Below are 18,755 nucleotides of genomic sequence, written 5' to 3' on the forward strand. Positions count from 1 at the left end.
AGCATATGGTTTTGTTTTCACCCAGCTGACGGTGTTTATCTTGGAGTTGGAATACTCAGCGTACTCACGTTCAGTGCACTGACTGACAGATTTCACGTTAAACCAGCTCTTCTCCTGCCCACTTTCTACGTGTCCCATCTGCTGTGTTCCTTCTCTCCTTTCTGGCCTCCTCCTGGGTCCAGGTGTCGTCATGGCATTCTTCCTGCGTCTTAGCTTGAGTTGCACGCTCCTGCTCCATTCTGGGCTCATCCGACTTGAAGCCGGACGTGAGTGAGGGCCACCCGCTTCAGAACGGGCCTGGCAGGGGCTCTTCCCCCCGCGACATGTACCACCAGCATCACCTCCTCTCCCGGAAGGGCCCCCTCCATCCCATCAGGGCTGGTCCTGGGATGGCCTCGTGGCTGCTGCTTCTTCGCTCTGAAGGGCATCTTGCAGGTTGGCAGCCACTGTCTTTCCACTTCTCGAAGCCCCTTTTCTGGCGTCTGTCTTTCCGGTAGAGGAGTCCGGTCTCGATCGGTTGTGTGAAGGGCTCCTTGAGTCTCTCCGCAGTCTTGGAAAATCCTTGGCCGTTGCGCCTTCAAATGCTCTCCTGCCGGTGTGCCCCGCCCCAGCCGTGGCCCGTCTGCCCTGCGCGGACCTCCCCTCGCACCCTTCCCCGTCTCATCAGCCTAGACTCACCGAGACTGCTCGGCTGCAGCTCTCCGTTCCAGGATGGAACCGATTCTTCCCACGGGTCCCAGCTCCCCACGGACGCCCTCACCTCTCCCTTACTGCAGCACTTTGTCACCTGTCTCTGCCTTAGCTGGGGCTCCCGCCAGCCTGGCTTACCCGCCATGTGCTCTCCCTCTTGCGTTCCCGTCTGCTCTGGCCATTTTGTTCACCTGCTCAGCCTCACTAAGTCCTAGGCACTCCAGGAGCTCGAGCAGCCCTTAGGGGAAACCCAGGGTTTCATCCCTGACCCACCCTCGCTCTGGGCTGCAGCCCCCCGCTCTCTGGGCTTCCGCTCTGCTAGCTCCCCGACATTCACACTGTTGTTCTCTTGTATCTCACGTAGCAGTGGAAGAATTCGGTGGAGAAGTCTCACAAGGGACCTTCCGAGGGCTTGGAGTTCACGCCCCTCCCCGGAAATCTGGCCCGATGAAGGCTCTGGCACAGGCTGTGGGAAGGGAGGGCCCGTCCCGAGACCCCCAACACACCGGGCCAGCCCTACCCCTCAGCCCTGCTGCCAGGGACACCTGTCCTTGAAGCCCTGGGCCCAAGAGTTGTGGGGCCACCCAGGTGTCTCAAACCCACTCCCAGCTGCACAGGTCCTATCCGGGCCCCCTGAGCCTGGGAGGGGCTTCCTTCCTCCAGGAGGGCAGCCAGGTCACCACAGATGCAGCAGTGTCGAGGACCCCCGCCCCCCAGGTCAGGGCCGCCCAGAGCTCCCTCACCTGGTGGTCCTGGAGGGCCCACGTCTCCTTTGTCACCCTTGGGTCCGGAAGGCCCCTGGAGCCCTGGAGGGACAGAGACGCCAACGCCCATCATCGAGTGTGCAACAAAGCCCTCCGGCCCGCACGCCGGACCCTGCTGCCTGCTGCGTGCACTGCACCCACACAGGGGAGGGGCATCACAGGAATTTGGGAAACCTCAGAGCCAGAGCTCTTGCCAAGCAGAAGCGCTCGGTGGTCCCGCCCCGGAGGCTGCCCCCAGGGACGGTGTCACTCCCGTGAGTGTGCGCGAGCTGACAGAGCAGACAGGGCCGGGAGCCAGATCTAAATAGTGGATGGCCAGTGCTGGCCGCGTCGAGCTCACTGCTGTCTACAGGCTGCCTGGCAGGCTGCGCCAGGAGGAGCCGGGAGGCCCAGCAAGGGGCGGTGACCGATCTGGAGTGGTGTGCATGGGGCGCCAAGAGTTCCTGACGCCCCAGGAGCGGGGGGTTCCCGGGAGCTCCAGCATCCCTGCAAGAGGCCACCGCCCCACCCTCCCCAAGGCCCCAGGCATCCTCACCTGGCAATCCTGGAGGTCCAGGGCGGCCAGACTCCATAAATGCCTGCAAAGAGGGGATGCTCTGAGAGAGAAGCCAGCACCTACGTGGGGCCCCCGGAGCCCAGAGGCCCAGCCCCGCCACATGGATATCCCCCTGGGGGTGCAGGGAGGGGAAGGGAGAGGAAACAGGGCTTTGGGGTCAGGAGCTCTGTTCGTGATGGGATCTGCCCCTCATGGGTCACTTCATGTGGCTAAACCTCATTAAAGAGGGGTGTGTGCCCCTCCAGGACCCCTGGGCTGGACCCTCAGGCTCCCAGACCCAGAGAGCCCTCCCTTCCCCAGCCCTCACTGCCCCAGGGAGTGGCCTGCTTTCTGAAAGAATACCTGCCAGGTGGGCCTACCAGGCAGGCGGCCTGGGTCCCAACCAGCGAACCCCCTGCTGGAAATTGGGCTGGGCGTTGGGTAGGGCCTGTGAGGAGGAGGGTGGGGAGGGAAATTGGCCAGTGGGGGGACTTACGTTGTTGTCATAGACGGGAGTCCCGGGAGGGCCTGGGGGCCCCGGAGGCCCTGGAGGACCGGGTGGACCCTGCATGGGGAGGACAGCAAGCTCTGTCAGTCACATTCGTAGCCAGGCCATGGACGTGACCGGGGCGGCAGGTACGGGCAGGAGCCTTTCTAAGTCTCGGATCAGAAAACTGAACTCGCGGAAAGCACAGAATCAGGAAGCATCCCGTTGACTCGTCCCTGAGGGCAGGGCTGCCCCTTTCAGAACGTCCCTTGGGAGCCGTGGGTGACAGGACTGGACGGGGGCGTGGACGCCAAGCCGGAGTCTGGGTGTTTCCAGGTTACAGGGACAGCCCCAGAGGCCCGTGCCAGCAGAGCTCGCGTGTGGGCTTCACTCATTCACCGCAAGGGAGCAAAGCGCCGACCCGGGCAGCGTGCGAAGGGCTGCTTCTGGAAGTGACCTGCGTCCTGGACCCGTGCGCAAAAGGAATCCAAGAGCCCGTCTTCCTTCCTTCTCTGCGACCCTGACCTAGCGTTCTCTCGTTACTTCGGAACTCCAGCGGACGTGGCCTCTACTTGATCCGTCACGAGGCAGCGGCCACGTTTAGGCCACAGGAGGATGGAGGCCACCGTGACGGCAAAACCGGAAAGGCGGGGATTACCTGAGTCGCTGGCCTCAGGACCCCCGTGCCCCCCGCGTGGGGGCTGGGCCTCCAGGAGCAAAGCCACCGAGTGGGCCAGGCGGCTGGCAGGGCCCCCGGCCGCGAGGCGGCGAGCAGGTCCTGCCTCTGGAGGGCAGCCTCTCAGGGAGACACAACTAAAAATGCCCAAGCTGCCAAATAAAGCCCCGTGCGGAGGCCGGCAGATGCGCTGAGTCCTGCCGTGGTGCCGACGGAAGGGTCGCCGCCGTGGGCAGGGAGGGCACGTCGGGAAGTGGCCATGCCCTTCTGACAGAGCCGCACGGCATCTCGGGCCCAGCGGCTTGGGCTGATGTGTGCGTGCGTGCATGGGTGTAGGGTCCTTGTGTCAGTGTGGTCACAATGCAGGGACCCCCATGCCCCTGGGTGTCCCAGCCATGCCATCCACCCCTTGGGGGACACTCACCCTCACACCAAAGCCGACGCTGGCATGTCCTGGCTCCCCTTTCTCCCCCTTCAATCCGTTCATCCCTGGGCGACCCTGGGGCAGAGCACAGGGGCTGGGGCTGCTGCTGCCACCGGCTCACACCCGGCCTCGCCCACTCTCGGTCCCCACCCAGGGTCCCCCCAGGTGCCAGCCCCTCCAGCCCCAACCGCCCCAGAGCTGGGCACCCCTGGGCTTCGTCCTGGAGACAGCTGTCCTCACACAGGGACGGTCCCGGGGGCAGGGCAACGGGAGGGACTGGCGTCCACTCCCATCCCCCATGCTGCCCACGCACGGCATGAGACGCCGGGTCCTTACCGGCCGCCCGGGGAAGCCGATCTCTCCCTTGTGCCCCGGCCGTCCGTAGGGACCCTGCAGAAAGCAGGAGCCACCTTTCAGGTGAGCAGAGACCAGCCCCGGCGGTGGCCTCCCGCCCGCCACCCGCCTTCCTGTTTGAAAGGTGCAGCCGTGATGCTCTGGGGCCACCCGCGCCCACTCAGCAGCCGGGCCGTGACAGGCGCCTGCAGCGGCTCGGCGTGCTCTTTCACACTGCGCACGCGCGTTCGCTGTGGGGAGCTGTGGGCCTACTCACCGGGGGTCCTCGGAAGCCAGGCTCTCCCTGCACAGAAAACCAGAGGCACCGTCAGTTGGCCGCAGGTCATGCCCACCAGGCAGCGCCCGAGGGGCTCTGACAACACCAGGAGGGGAGGACATGGCAGCAGGGAGCACGCTCTGGATTGGGGTTTTTGTTCCAGGGGTGCATGCATGAGGCCCATCGTGGGGGCCCCCCCGACCTCAGGGCTGGCAGAGTTCTCTGGGCCTGGAGATCCAAAGTCCCACAGCCCACCCCCAAACAACCCAGGGAGCTTCGGGGGCCCTGCAGGACTGTCCCCCACAGCCACCGAATCCGGGTCCAGCTCCTCTCCAGACCCTCCCAGAGCCTGGGAGTGGGGGACCTGGGGCACAGCCCCCTCAACCCACTCCTGAGCCTCCTGAGGGAGGACGGCTGGGACCCCACCCCAGCGGCAACCCCCAGAGGCTGAGGGCCAGCAGCATCCTCAGGGCAGGGCAGCTCCTGCAGGCAAGGCCTGGGCTGGACCCCACCCCCACCCCTAAGAGCCCCCAGCCCGTCTGCAGGGTGGGCTCAGCTGACAGGTAGGGGAGAACCAGGGGCCGGTCGGTGGTGGCTGGGCTGGGCATGCAGAGTTCTGCAGGACCTCGAGGTCCTTCCCAGTGTGACTGTGACCGAGGGACAGACAGGAAAGGGCCAGGGGTCCAGGCTACAGAAGTTTCCGGAACCCTGCTCAGGAGCAGCTCTCACGCTTGGGCAGGAACTGGCCTCTCTCAGGCCCCCCCCAAAGCCCCTGGAAATGCCCCTCCCCGGCCTGGACGAAGGTGAGCTGTCCCAGGCACCAGACTCACCTTGGCCCCTTTCTGGGCGGGGGCCAGCATACTGCCATCAGGGCTGAAGACCGGGCCCGGCTCGCCCTTCTCGCCCTGGAACAGCACAGGGGGCAGGCGTGAGGCTGGCTCCGGGGAAGGGGGGTCCTTGACCCCCACGCCCTACAGCGTGGTGAGTGGGGGCCTCCCCTCCTGGGCTCTGAGGTGGGGGCATCTCTGCGGGACCTCCATGGGCCACAGTGAGTCAGAATCAGTCCCGTGCTCCTGGCCACGGCTCACGTGTCCACCTCCAGGGTCATGGAGGGGGTGGCCCCTGGGCAGATGGCGCCCGAGCCTCTCACCTTGGGTCCCGGGAGGCCCCGCTGGCCTTTAGAGCCCAGATCTCCCTTTGGCCCGGCCGGTCCCTGTGGGGAGACAGGCAGGAGTGAGGGCCACATGAGGGGCCCTGTCCCCCCACGGCTATCTCCTGGTCCCGACCCGTGTCAGGTGGAGGAGGGCCTGGGACACTTCGCCCTGAGACCCCCGCCCCAAGCCTCCGCCCTGGTCCCGGGGGGCTTCTGCTCAGGACCCGGGAGGTTCCTCGGCTTTGCGGGCACCCTCCGGCACTGGGCTTGCCAGGGGCTCCCGGCTGGTGCAGGACGGGCTGAGCGGCCACTTACAGGAAAGCCCGCGTACCCCGGCCGGCCCTGCGGGAGAGAGGAGCGGGTCAGTTCTGGGCGGCGCGTAGAGGCGGGCTGTGGTTCTCACAGGGGACGGCTCGCACCTACCTCAGGTCCCGGCACGCTTGCCAGCGCTCTCTGTCGGCACCGGAGAATCACAGAACCAAGGAAGGAAGCAAAAGACAACACGTTAAGACGAAAATCCAACTCGGGCAGGATCCACAAAACCGCGCAAAACTAACTGCAGGAAAGTTGGGCCTGCACCCCCGTGGCCAGTGCTGGGGGGAGGGCAGGCAGAGCCCCTGCCCGGCCATGCGGTGTCCTTACATCCTGCTCCGACACGTAGACGACAGGCCCCGGAGGTCCGGGGGGTCCAGGGAGGCCAGGCTGCCCCACTCCGTCCCTCCCTGGGTCGCCCTGGAAGAGAAAGCCGGTGTCCAGAACTCACATTGCTTGCAGGGGCCTCTGGATTGTCAGGGCAGCTCTGGAAGGGACCCCCAAGCCCATCCAGGCCTTGGAAGGGGTTCCTGGAGCCCACAGGGTGTGAGGAGGTGCCCAGGGCTGAAGACGGCAGCCCTGAGAGCCCCCCCCCATCCCAGCAAGGCAGGTTCCAAGCCAGCACCCCAGACTTGAGAGTCTCCGAGGCCACGCAGGCAGCGTGGGGCGGAGGCAGCCCCAGAGGACTGGCCATGCACCTGCCCTGCCTGGGGACCCTGAGCCCCCAACTCACTTTCTCTCCTTGGGTCCCCTTTTCTCCTTTGGGTCCCTGCAGAGATGGAAAGGAAACAGATCACCTTAAACAGAACCTGAGCCCCCTCCCCAGAAACCCCACCCACCAGCACCAGCTCTGAGGGAAGATGTGGAGAGCTTTTCCTTCCTGGGGAAGGGGGGGCGAGCCAGGCAGTTGCACCCCCAGCCCATGTCCCATGGAGCCAGGGTCTCTGAGCCCCTCGGGGTACAGAGAACTTGTCAGGAACCCCTGGAGACCACACCAAGGCGCCGGCTTCATCAGAGCCGCTCCTGGGGGGCCGTCCACCCCCCCCCGCTGCAGTCCTAGGGAGCCACTCACCTGGGCTCCAGCCGTCCCCTCTCTGCCAGGGAGGCCGGGGAACCCGGGAGGTCCATCGGCCCCGACTTCTCCCTGTACCCAACACACGGAGAGACGAGTGTCAGCCCACTGCCCAGCGAACCCTGGTGTCCGGGGGGCTGGGCAGGCCAGGCTTTCTGGGGGTCACCCGCTCACACCCAAGGGCGATTCAGCCCAGTCGCCTCCAGCCTTCTCCTTAGGAGCCCCGAGGGGCAGAGAAGGGGGGGGCATGGTTGGACAGACCCTTGTGGTTCCCAAGATTCACACCCTGGAGTGGGAAGGAAGTCTGTCCTGGGGACTGGGGTAGGGGGGTGTCCTGGGGTGGGGACGTCCTGGGGGTGAGTGCCCAGGGGGGCTGTCGGGGGCAGGTGTCCTGGGGTGGGGACGTCCTGGGGGTGAGTGACCAGGGCGGGTGTCGGGGGCAGGTGTCCTGGGGTGGGGACGTCCTGGGGGTGAGTGCCCAGGGGGCTGTCGGGGTGCAGGTGTCCTGGGGTGGGGACATCCTGGGGGGTCAGTGTCCTGGGGGTGTCCTGGGAGTTGCCCTGGGGGTGGGTGCCCTTGGGACAATCTTGGACTCTAAGGAATGAAGGCTGAGGCCGACAGCAAAAGGAAGCACCGGCGGGAGAATGACCCCGGGTCTGGCGTTGAGGTCACTCCACGCAAACCTCATCCTTAGTCGCTGTGGCTCCAGGGGGATGGGCGACGGGGCGGATGGGGCCCCTTCCTGCTCCCGACTGGGGCTGGTAAAGATCCCTGATTTCCTGAGCCCGAGAAAAGGCTCTTTCTTACCTTGGCGCCCGGTGGTCCGGTTACTCCAGGATCCCCCTAGAGTGGGAGAAGGGGCCCCATGAGTGCGGAGCGCGGCAGCCCACCCCCACGCGGGGTCCACCCTCCTTCTCCTCCAGGAGGAAGGAAGGGAGGGCTAATGATGCGGGTGGCCCCTCAGGGCTCCCTCCCTGCTCAGCCCAGGGCGGAGGGTCCCGGGAGGGCGGGGGGATATGTGGCGACAGTGGGGCTAGCACGGGCAGCCTAGACTGTTCTGGAAGCCACCCCATCCGTCTGCTCCAAGGAGCCGCTGCACCAGATGTCTCCACTCGTAAGAAAGCGAGCAAACGTGTCTTTCTAAAACGCAACCTTCTGAGACATCCCGACGTACAAATCAAAGCAAAACCTTCTAAAACAACATTCATCAAAGGAACTTCCTAAAACATCCTTCGGTGGACCCTGCACGCCCTTGAACCCATGTGTCTGTGGGGCATGGCATGCCCAAGGGGGCCTCCTGGGAGCCCCTCCCCCCCAGCCACCTCCGGGGAGGGGTGGGCGCTGGTGTCCTCCAGGGACAGGGCGCGGGAGCAGAGAGCAAAGCAGGGAGGTGGGAGGAGTCCTGGGCGCCACCCCGCTGCCCCAGAGCCTGGGAAGCGTGGCAGGGGGCAGGCTCCTCTGTCTCCCCAGGTCAGATGCGTGAAGGCAGGGACCACTCAGCTTTAGAACGGTGCCCCCCCAACACGGAAGCTCGGGACGGGTGGTGGGTGATTGTCGTTGCCGCTAGGGTTTTCCATAGTTCACAAACTGCCCAGTGAACTGCTAACCGTCTAGCAGGGAGGAGGGGGTGCGCTCACTGACCTTGACCCCGGGCAGGCCAGCCGGTCCCTGTGGGGCAGAGAAGGAACAGCGCCTGAGACCCTGCAGGGAGGGCCTTCCTTCCGCAGGCGCCAGCAGCCCCGGGCAGTCGCAGGAGGGGTGGTCTGTCCTCGGCACCCCCCGGACCCCTCAGGCAGCACACGGCCTGGCCGCAGGGGCAGGCACGCCTGGTGCTCACCACCAGGTGGGCCGCCATGCGACAGGACTGGAGGGTAAGTGCATTTGAGCAGACCGACTGCCGCCCTCGGTCCTGCTTTGGGCACGGGCGGCCGCGGCTTTGCTGTGATGCCCGAGGGTCTCCATCACCTCCACGGTCATAAAGCAGTCCTGCCGACCCTTCCAGGGTCAAGGGGCTTTGGATCTGTGTATCTGGGTCTGGGACCCGAAAAGAGGGACGGGACTCGTGCCCCTGAGACCTCACTGCCGCCTCCCACCCGGTCCCTCGCCCTCAGGTCACAGCAAGAATGACCTGTCACAGGTCACAGCCCACGGGATGTCCGGGCAGCTAACTGCTACCGCTAAAGACCAGGATTTCTAGTATGTGAGAGGAAAGACACGAAACGAAACGGCACGTAGCTTATCAGGGGATTCATTTCTGCCCAAGATAAGATTCTCATTAACGTCAGCGGCTCATCCTCACCAGCTGGACGGTCGGGGGCCACAGCAGATGCTGGCTGAAGGGCGTCCCACGTGTCCAGTGGCCACGACAGAGGCACTGCCCCCCCCAGGACGTGCCCCCCACCTGTCCTCAGGCCTGGGCACTCCTGGGTGTTGGTGGCTCCGGCTAAACCCAGTCCTGACCCACACAGGCGTTAACAGCAGAACGAAATGCGTTTCACAGGAATGTGCCCGTTTTTACTTTAAAAATTCTACTCAGGTCAAAAGTTTATTATGTCCCCAAATCGGAGCCATAGAGAGACTGGAGGACTGCTATTTTCCAGAAAGACCCGTCTTTAAGGGCTCATCGCGCCTCCCCCTCCCTGTCCACTCGCTGTACCACCAGCAGCACGTCCCCCATGCAGGGTCCACTCCTGTCCTGAAGGCCCCGAGGGTGGACGGTGCCCGGAGTCAGCGGCCTTGCTGGTTTCCACTCGGGGGCTGGTCCCAGGGACGCCCCCTCCCCAAGAGCAGAGCGAGCCCCGCGAGGGCAGTACCTGTGGCCCGCTGGCTCCTCGAGCCATCGACCAGAAGGGTCCCCCGGAGCCTTCCATGTCATCCTGCGGAGATCACAGGAGGGCCGCTTGGGCTGGTGTCTCTTACAGGAAGAGAACCCTCCTCGAGCCAGGGACTGGCGTGGACTCGGCCGTAGCTGAGTGGGGCGGGCTCCAAGGGCCGAGGTCACCTGGAAGCAGGCATCCTTGGCCCAAGGATAAGAAGCAGGGACCCCGCTGGGCCCGGGCAGCCCTCCTGAGTGTAAGTTATTGTGGCCGGAGCACGTGCTGGGGGCCTGGCTGTCTGACGCTGTCTGGTTTCTGCTTTTGTCCCAGGGAGCGGCCTTCCCCCAGCACGCAGCGGACACAGTCCCTGAGCAGTGACCGCTTGAGGAAACGGGCAGCTGCTCCTTCCCACTGCCCACGGTTCCACCAAGTGGCACCGTCCAGGCGCCGACGCGGTCAGAAGTCAGGCAGGACTGTGAGTACTGAGTTCAGTGAGCTTGTGGCTCGGACGGGAGCTCAGATGCCGGCTCCACCGTGGGGCTGGGGAGACCGCCAGTCAGTGTGGGGTGCCCGGAGCTGGCCTGGGGGCTGGCAGCAACTAGTACTCACAAACCCTGCGGCAAGTCCTGGTCCTGGTGGCCCGGGGGGTCCGGGGGGTCCTGGTGGTCCAGCTGGTCCGGGGGCTCCTGCCAAGCCATTCTCCCCAGGAGTGCCAGCGGGGCCGGGGTCACCCTTGCTTCCCTGCACAGGTGGGGAGAGAGATGTCCCCACTTCCGGCTAAGCCCTGAGAAGCCACCGCATCCCCCGTGCACCCACTTTCCTCATATGCTTTTTAACAAATCTGCAAAGTCAGCGAGAGAAACGATGTGGCACAAAGCAAACCCAACAGCAGCTGTTCTGACTCTCAGAGACGCTTGTAGCCACTTTAAAAACAAAACGACGAAGGGGACCAGAAGGACGGACGAGGAGACCTCTGGCTCTCTACCAGAAGCCGTTATTCTCCGCGGGCACAGTGGCTGTCTCCCGTACCCCCTGCCAATCTGGGCGTAGCTGTACCACCGCGGGTTCTCCCACGTCACGTGAGCGACCCACGCGTGGTAGAGTGCGAGGCGGGAGGAGCCGACGGCCCCGAATCACGGCAATGAAAGAGAGCCATGTCCCTGACCCGAGTACCTGCCCAGGGCTGTTAGCCGAGCAAGAAATACATTATTTTGCTGAGTCAAGAAAATAAAATAAAAATAAAAACAAAACAATGTTGGGAGACCCCCAGAACACGCGCCTGAGACGTTCCTTCCAGGTCTGCAAGGTGCGTGAGGGGCACATTGCTCCGGAAGGGGGAGGGTGGGGAGGAGCTGTGGCGGGCGGGCGAGGGGGTGGCAGATGGGGGCGCAGAGCGCGTCTAGGGGTGGGGCCCGGAGGAGGCGGAGGGCCTGAGGGTCCAGGACGCCTCTGACAGCGCCGGGGTCCTACAGGCCAGGTGCCAGCCGGCGTGTGAGCAGGGCAGGGGAGTGGGGATCTGAGCCCTGTGGACGGCTGGGCTCGGGGCAGGGTCTGTCCTGAGGCCAGATCCACCGCCTTCTGGCCCAGCCCCATCCGAGACCGCCTCTCCTCATCTGCAAATGCAGGGACCACAGTCTTCTCCTGGCTGTGAGGGATGCAGGCCCCTCTGGCCCACAGCGAGGGCAGCAGAGTGACCGGCCCTGTGACCACGCGGCAAGCCCCCCGGAAGGCCCCTCCAGCGGGCTGGGGCCCTGGGCCCTCGGGGAGCTGGCCCTGCGGCGGGTGCCGACAGGGTGTTTGATGTAACACCCACTTGACCTGAGGGCTAATTTTGTGGAAGCTAAAATTTTACTTTCTCGGTTTTAATCTTGGTGCCTTTTTGTCACATTAAAAAAGCTCCCCCGAGAACGTTCGATCTTTGAAAAGCTCCTATACGGACGTCTGTGCCCTGGAATCCCCGTCGGGGCTGATCTTTTCTGATTACTTTTTCCAGTCTCCCACTCAGCCGACAGGGAGGCTGCCTTGTCCGTACCTTAGGTCCTGGAGCGCCCACCTCACCCTGCAGGAAGGAGAGAAGAGTCACTCTCAAAGCCGACGACCTGCACCCCGCGACGGAAAAGCGAACAGTTCCACTCATTTTATCTGGGCCCACGAGGCCACTGTTGGTCTCTGATGCTGATCTGGTCCTGTCGCGGGGGCCGGGTGCCCGCGCTGCTCCCAGGAGACACACGTCTAGAGCTCCGGGCATGTCCTCCCGGCCCCCCACACCTATGGGCTGTTGCCGCCCCCACCCCGTTCCAGGTGGGGACCGAGGCTGGCAGGGGACTGACCGGCTGCCGACGTCCCCAGGACGTCCCCATGGTGACAGCCCTGAGCACTGTGGGTTCGCGGACAGCGTGCCCTGTTCAGCCCCGCACAGCCGGGCTCTCCCAGGAATGATCGCACGGGATGGCCCGCATCCCTACCCTAGGAACCACAGACCCTGGCCATAACCAGAATTAAAACTTGAGCTAAAACTCCCAAATCAAGTGTCAGTATTACTCAAAATCCCTTAGTCCACTCGTCACCGTGAAGGGACACTAGTCACAGAGTCCTGATTTTCGCATGGTTCTCAGCCAACTCCAGACGCCACTCGGCCCCGCCCCCCCCCCCCCCCCCCNCCCCCCCCGCCCATGTCAGACCCTGGCGGCTTTGGCAGATGGGGGACGGTGGCTGCACCCTGCAGTAAGACCACCTCCTCCGTGTGACCGCCTTCATGACATTTCCTGTGCATGGCAGTCACCGGGCCGCGCCCCCGCCTGCCCATGGTGCTGCGGCCGGCCCCCCCAGACTTACGGGGCTGCCTTTCTGTCCCGTCTTCCCTGGTCCTCCGTCTTTTCCTGGAGGACCTGGCGGACCCTGGGGGAGAGAAAAGCAAGTATGGGGCCAGATGGAATTCAGGCGCTGAGAAAGATTTATGGGTTAGCAGACGATTATCTGGGCGTGTGCACTTCTGGAGAATCCAGGCCGCTGGAATGTTCCCTGGACAGGCCGGAGTCGTGGCTCACCAGAGACCCTGCCCACGGCTTACGGGGCACAGACGCTCTGCTCAGTTGTAACGTTTCTTTCCTTTCCCCTACTTTTGAGTTGATCAGAGAGGGAGGGTGAGAGGCTGGTCACCCACACGGAGCGGCGTGCCGGCCACGGGAGGATGCCCCGTGTGCTGAGTTATACGTCCAGAGCGTGCTGGCGAGCACACCACGTAACGCACACCTGGTTCATGTGGCCCAACTCTAAGGGCGCCATATGTGGCCCCACCAGGCCCCCGAGCCCCCCGGTGATAGGAGCAGGGGGCCGCGGGGTTCTCACGACCCCACGAATGGTGAGTCACAAACTTGGGCTCCTCACGGCCCCTGGGCCTGCAGGCAGGGGCCCGCCCTGACCCCAGGAGAATCACGCCTGGTGATGGCCCCTGGGAGCTCAGCTGACCCGCTGCACACCACGGAGGTGAATGGTGTCACATGAGCCCCCCAGCGGGTCAGCTGCTCAGGCCCCTCCCCCTGGGGACCCAGAGACAGGAGCCACCTCCCTACGAGGATCCGGGCAGTACGGGGTGGGGCTTGGTGTTCACCCCCCACTCCAGGCCGAGCCCGGATGGGGACAAGGACATCGAGGGGCAGTGAGGAGGCCTTACCGGGATGCCAGGAAGCCCGGGGGGCCCATCCCGCCCGGGCACACCAGGAAGGCCGGCAGGTCCTGGGACGTCTGAGCTGTTCATCCCAAAGCGGCCTGGCTCTCCGGGCAGGCCTGGGACGCCTGGGGGCCCCGGGGGGCCGGGGAAGCCTCTGGGGCCCTGGACACGGAGACCCACGGGATGGTTACAGCACACAGCATCTGCTGAGGGACGGCCCCGCCCCCGCTTGGCCACCAACGCCACCCCCCCGGGATCCACGCACACAGAGCAGGCAGGATCCAGGGACACTCACTCGGAGGCTCTCCAGGTCACCGCCGAACCCGGACCCCTCCATGTCGATGAAGGTCTGAGGGGAAGAGCCCACAGCCATGTCACTGGGAGCCCAGGCCCGCCCACCCGGCCCTCCCCTGGCCTGAGGTCAGCGGGTTGGGGGCTCCCCCCATGCTCATCTGCAGCACTGCCCACACGGCCCCCACAGTTGGGAGGTTTCCAGCAAGAAGCCACGAGCAGGCAGGGCGCACGGCCCCCACGCCCTGCGTCCCAGAAGGCAGGGGCCGACCCCAGGGCCCGACACCCTCTTGGGAAGGCGGGTCTGAGTCTGAAGAAGGAGGCATGAGGAAGCCAAGCCAGGGACAGGGGTCCCTCCTCCTGGGGCAGCAGGTGGGCCCCATGCTGGAAGAGGCCACAGCCTCGACTCACCAGCTTGTCATGTCTGAAGGAGGGTCCTGGTGGCCCTGGAGGCCCTTGGGGTCCTGGGGGTCCTCTTGGCCCGACCCCAGGGTCGCCCTGGGGATATAAGGCACCAGTTACATCAGGGTGCGCGGCCGGCCCCCCCTGCAGTCGGGGTTGGAGAGGTAATTCGCGCAGCCCACGGCCTACACAGCTTAGACGCTCACCTTCTCGCCCTTGGGGCCCACGTCTCCTGGGGTCCCGGGGAAGCCCTGCGGTCCAGGGTCACCCTGGAAGACAAAGACCAGCAGCTTGGTCAGGGAGAAGACACCTTTGTGCCGTCGCCACTCACGCGGCCGCAGAGACGCAGCCAGGGCTCACAGCCGAGCCCAGGTGGAGCCGCCGGAGGCCGTCAGGCAGGACCCGGGGCAGACCCTGCGCCGACCAGGGACGTGCCTGAGGACCGCCACACCGATGGCCCTACACGGAGCACCTTGGTGCATCTGCACAGGTGTGCCCCGCAGCCTCTCCGTGACACCAGCGCTCTACCCTGCTCATGCAAGTGCGTGGCGGAGGCAACGAGGACAGAGGGCCTGCACGTCGGCACCTGGCGGGGGAGGGAGGCGTCCGCATGCTTGCGTGTCCGCCTGCACCTGGACGGGGCCGCAGGGATCGTCAGACTCGAGATTCTGGCACGTTCGACCAGAGCAAGGGGTCCCTGGACCCCCCCACGCCCTGCTCGGTCCAAGTCCCCGCCCGGCTGAGCTCTGGCTTTCCTCAGGCGCCCACCGATGTTCCTGTAGGGGACTCCCCCACTGGGCGAATTTGGGACTGGCTGCCGTCAGCAGGAACCTTTTCCACACGGATGTGTGGTGTCTGGGGTTAGGGTGGCCCCCCTCCCAGCCTCCCCTGACCCACGTGCTGGCTGTGTTATTTCCCAAATCTTCACGGGCAACCTGCTTGTGTCACATGCGTCTGGGGAACATTTGGTCATTTTCAGCTCTCCCAATGACGGGTTTAAAGATCAAAGCTCCGGGGGCGCCTGGGTGGCACAGCGGTTAAGCGTCTGCCTTCGGCTCAGGGCGTGATCCCGGCGTTATGGGATCGAGCCCCACATCAGGCTCCTCTGCTATGAGCCTGCTTCTTCCTCTCCCGCTCCCCCTGCTTGTGTTCCCTCTCTCGCTGGCTGTCTCTATCTCTGTCAAATAAATAAAAAATCTTAAAAAAAATAAATAAATAAAGATCAAAGCTCCGGTCCGTTGTGACTGCTGGTTGATCCGCACGGCCCGCGGTCCCCACTTCTCCGCTCCCTGCCCTGCCCCCGCCCCGACCCATGACCTCGTTGTCTGTCATATGTTTTTTCCTCGAACAATTTGGAAGCTATACCTTTTATGTCTTCCTTTTCCTTTCTGCCCTGGTACTTGGCCTGAACTTCTCAGTAGTACCTGTGACTTTGTATTTTTCTATCAATAGTTAGACCTGTATTTTCTCAACAAAAGTTAAGCTGCATTTTCAAAATGGCTTCATTTTGAAATCTCTGTGCTGAGTTGCGTTGACAGAGCGTCACAGGGTAAGAAGCCTGAGGGTCTCACACAAATGTGACCGATAAGGTTCTGGAAGAAAAGCCAACTTACCGGTCTCCCATCCTCGCCGGGATCCCCCTGGAACGTGCGAGAGAACCGTTAGTGACAGAGTGTTGCACCCCGTGTCCCCGCCCCGATCTGAACACGGATCCGGCACCCCGCACGCCAAGCCCCACGGAGGAGCTGGGGGGAGGTGGAGAGCCTCCCTCCTGGCGCACTGCGGGCCGGCCCTGCCCGTGGCCTCCCTGACCGCCGTCCACCCTCCCCCTCCCAGAGCGGGGGGCACACAGCCTCGCAGTCAGGGCCGTCCCGAGGTCTCCGTCCTGGGACCTGCTGCCCTGCCGCATCAACCCCACCCGCCCCCTCCTGCCCAAGCCCCGCACCCCGGCCCGGCCCAGGCAAGGTGGACTCACCGGCTCGCCGTCCCTTCCGGGGGCCCCATCCTTCCCCGGTGGCCCTGGGGGGCCAGGGGGGCCCTGTGGCCCGGGCACAGGCCGCGCATCGGGGCTCCGCTCTGCAGGACCCTGGAGGAAGAGGCGAGGGCACGGGCTGGGGGGCCTGCGCTGCACCCTCCCAAGTCCCAGGCTGGGCTTGGAATCACAGGGGGCGTCACGTGCACAGTGGCCATGACACACAGCGGGTGCCGGCACCAACAGGCCAGCCACAGGCTCCCAGTGCCGCGAGGGGCCGCCAGTGCCCCCGGGTGTGGGCCCAGGAGGAGCGCAGAGGAAACGGTGCAGCCCCAGGAGTGTACCCAGGTCGCCCAGGTGTGGACAAGAAGCACTGACCGTCCTGGGGCCGGGGGAGGGGGCCTCACCTCTTCTACGCGGTCCCCAAAGCTCTGAACGCTCTCTGCGGTGACCGTATCCAAGCCGGGGAGGGTCCGAGCTGGGGGAGGCAGGAGCGGCCGTCATACCCCGGAGCACGGCCCAGGCTGCCCTCCGGGCTTGCCACCCGACCCCAGGCTGCCTGCAGTCCCAGCACTCAGCCTGCCCGGAGCCCCGCCGTGTCCCCAGACACACGCACAGGCGCACACACACACACATATGAACATGTGCACGCACGCACACAGGCACAGGCACACACATGCATGAACACACGCACAGGCACACACATGCACAGGCACACACGTGCACACATGCACGAACACACGCACAGGCACACATGCACACATGCATGAACACACGCACAGGCACACACGTGCACACACGCATGAACACATGCACAGGCACACACGTGCACACAAGCACGAACACACGCACAGGCACACACATGCACAGGCACACACGTGCACACATGCATGAACACACTGACACACATCATTCCTCTCGCTGAACCCCTGATGTTTGCCGCGTTTGTCACAACCCTCCCTCCAGAATGCCATACGTCCCCCAGTGCGAGGACCCTTTCTGATGGTCACAGAACATTGCGTCCTGTTTTAACGGTGACTGAACACATAGCTCAGATTCAAGGGTCTCCACTGGCCCAACACTGTCCTCTGTAGCTTCTCCTGGGGGTGGTTGACGGTGGAGGTTCCAGGACCCCAGAAATTGTCCTGCCTGTGGGCCAAGTCTGGCCGAATCAGCCGTTGGCCTGCCTCTGTTGGGGCCGGAGCTGTGGACATTCCCACAGAGCTCTGGGGCAACAGGACAACACAGACAAGAAACCACAGAGCACAGGCGTCCGAAATACTGGCCGCTGGCCCGCCCTGGTCATCCCAGGATGGGGGTCAGGATGGGCACCTTCCCCTTTGTGACCGACAAGTAATTTGGGGTATGCAGTAAGGCTGCTCCCCCAAACCTTCATCCACCGGGGTCAGCACGACCAAGCCGTTGGAAGACCCGGGGCTCACCCGGCAGTGAGGCTCGTTTGCTGAGGGAGGTTGGGAGGAATCTCTCCCGTCGGGGGGCGATGAGTGCTCTGGCAGTGTTGGGGGGTCCATGGGGACCACATGGGATCTGAGGCCCTTTAGCTAACCAGGGACGGGCGCTCACGCTGTCCAGGGCTGTACCCACCTCCCTCACTGGCATAGCTCTGCAGGACCCTGTCCTGCATCCAGAAGAAATCAGAGCCATGTCTACACTCCATGGTGTAGGGTGCCAACTACTGCCCTGGACCACAGCCCTTGACCCCACCAGAGCCTCCTGGATGCCCCGGAGCCCAGCAGACTTGCAGTCAGACCCCGGGCACCAGGGACCCAGTGCGCATCACAGGTCGGCACAGGAGGGCAGCCCGGCCCCTTCCCCGTAGCGGACGGCATGGGGTGCAAACCTCTCAGGCCCATATTCCAAATACTAGCATGACTTAAGGGAAATTTAAAATCCCCGCCTCAGTGAACATTTAAACAGCAAAACCTCTCTGAGAGAAAGCAGGGGAGAGAAACTGTGCTTGGCAGACTCCGTGCTGCCGGACTAGCTGTGCCTCCCCCAGGACTGGTCACAGGTCCAGACACCTTCCAGCCAGAGCTCCAGCTGGCCGTCATCGCAGACACTGACAAACGGAGTCTGAAACGCATAAGAAAAGGCAAAGACATAGAAAACCAAAGCGGCTTCCCCAAGAAAGAGCCAATTTGGAGGACTCACTCAACATCATTTCAAGACTTATTACGGAGCTACAGGCATCAGGACGGTGTGTTGTTGTCTAGACAGACGGACTCACGGAACAGCACGGAGTCCAGAAATAGACGCACACATATGGACAGCTGATTGCCAACAAAGGCACAAAGGCAGCTCGGCAGGAGAAAGGACAGGGTTTCCAGTAAATGGTGCTGGAGCTGGAGACATGTAAGCAAAGACTCGAAAGGGAAGGGAAGGGAAGGGAAGGGAAGGGAAGGGAAGGGAAGGGAAGGGAAAAGAAAAAAGGAAAGAAAAGGAAAGAGAAAAGAAAAGGAAAAAGAAAAGCTGAGCTGAGAACCATACTTTATGCCAAATACCAAACTGAAGTCGATGTGGATCACAGAGCAAATGCGAAACCTGGAACCGTAATCCTACCGGAGAACGTCAGAAACCTTGTGACTTCTCGGATAGGACAGCGGAGGAGAGACCCATAAATGAACAAATTGATAAATTGAGTTTCATCAAAATTAAAAACTAACCCATTCTGCTCTTCTATTGACACTATTAACAAAATGAAAAGATAAACCACAGGCTGAAAAACGTTTGCAGAACATATGCCTGACAAAGGCGTGCCATCCCAAGCACGAAGAACTCCCAACACTCAGGGGCGGGACCACACACAGCCCGCTGAGATCGGAATGGATTCTTTACTGAAGACAATGGGTGAATGGCACAC

The 18,755-nt window shown here is 63.4% G+C and overlaps 1 protein-coding gene across 6 annotated transcripts in view; it reads right to left on the reverse strand.

Annotated features, from left to right (window-relative positions):
• Window positions 1-18,755, reverse strand: part of COL18A1 (collagen type XVIII alpha 1 chain) — an 84,919-nt gene that overhangs the window by 6,182 nt on the left and 59,982 nt on the right. For all 6 annotated transcript variants that reach the window (XM_034654413.1, XM_034654396.1, XM_034654381.1 and 3 more), the window contains 26 exons: window positions 16,282-16,352; window positions 15,878-15,988; window positions 15,516-15,542; window positions 14,109-14,171; window positions 13,912-13,998; window positions 13,505-13,558; window positions 13,213-13,371; window positions 12,375-12,437; window positions 11,572-11,598; window positions 10,149-10,280; window positions 9,537-9,599; window positions 8,365-8,391; window positions 7,531-7,566; window positions 6,724-6,795; window positions 6,385-6,420; window positions 5,982-6,071; window positions 5,763-5,792; window positions 5,655-5,681; window positions 5,337-5,399; window positions 5,017-5,091; window positions 4,187-4,213; window positions 3,913-3,966; window positions 3,577-3,651; window positions 2,486-2,554; window positions 1,990-2,032; window positions 1,434-1,496 (listed from right to left, as the gene is read on the reverse strand). In XM_034654413.1, the coding sequence (XP_034510304.1) occupies window positions 1,434-1,496; window positions 1,990-2,032; window positions 2,486-2,554; window positions 3,577-3,651; window positions 3,913-3,966; window positions 4,187-4,213; window positions 5,017-5,091; window positions 5,337-5,399; window positions 5,655-5,681; window positions 5,763-5,792; window positions 5,982-6,071; window positions 6,385-6,420; window positions 6,724-6,795; window positions 7,531-7,566; window positions 8,365-8,391; window positions 9,537-9,599; window positions 10,149-10,280; window positions 11,572-11,598; window positions 12,375-12,437; window positions 13,213-13,371; window positions 13,505-13,558; window positions 13,912-13,998; window positions 14,109-14,171; window positions 15,516-15,542; window positions 15,878-15,988; window positions 16,282-16,352 (1,644 nt within the window). The remainder of the gene's footprint in view (window positions 1-1,433; window positions 1,497-1,989; window positions 2,033-2,485; window positions 2,555-3,576; window positions 3,652-3,912; window positions 3,967-4,186; window positions 4,214-5,016; window positions 5,092-5,336; window positions 5,400-5,654; window positions 5,682-5,762; window positions 5,793-5,981; window positions 6,072-6,384; window positions 6,421-6,723; window positions 6,796-7,530; window positions 7,567-8,364; window positions 8,392-9,536; window positions 9,600-10,148; window positions 10,281-11,571; window positions 11,599-12,374; window positions 12,438-13,212; window positions 13,372-13,504; window positions 13,559-13,911; window positions 13,999-14,108; window positions 14,172-15,515; window positions 15,543-15,877; window positions 15,989-16,281; window positions 16,353-18,755) is intronic.

This window comes from Ailuropoda melanoleuca, chromosome 1 (genome assembly GCF_002007445.2).
Source record: "Ailuropoda melanoleuca isolate Jingjing chromosome 1, ASM200744v2, whole genome shotgun sequence".
Taxonomy (NCBI): domain Eukaryota; kingdom Metazoa; phylum Chordata; class Mammalia; order Carnivora; family Ursidae; genus Ailuropoda; species Ailuropoda melanoleuca.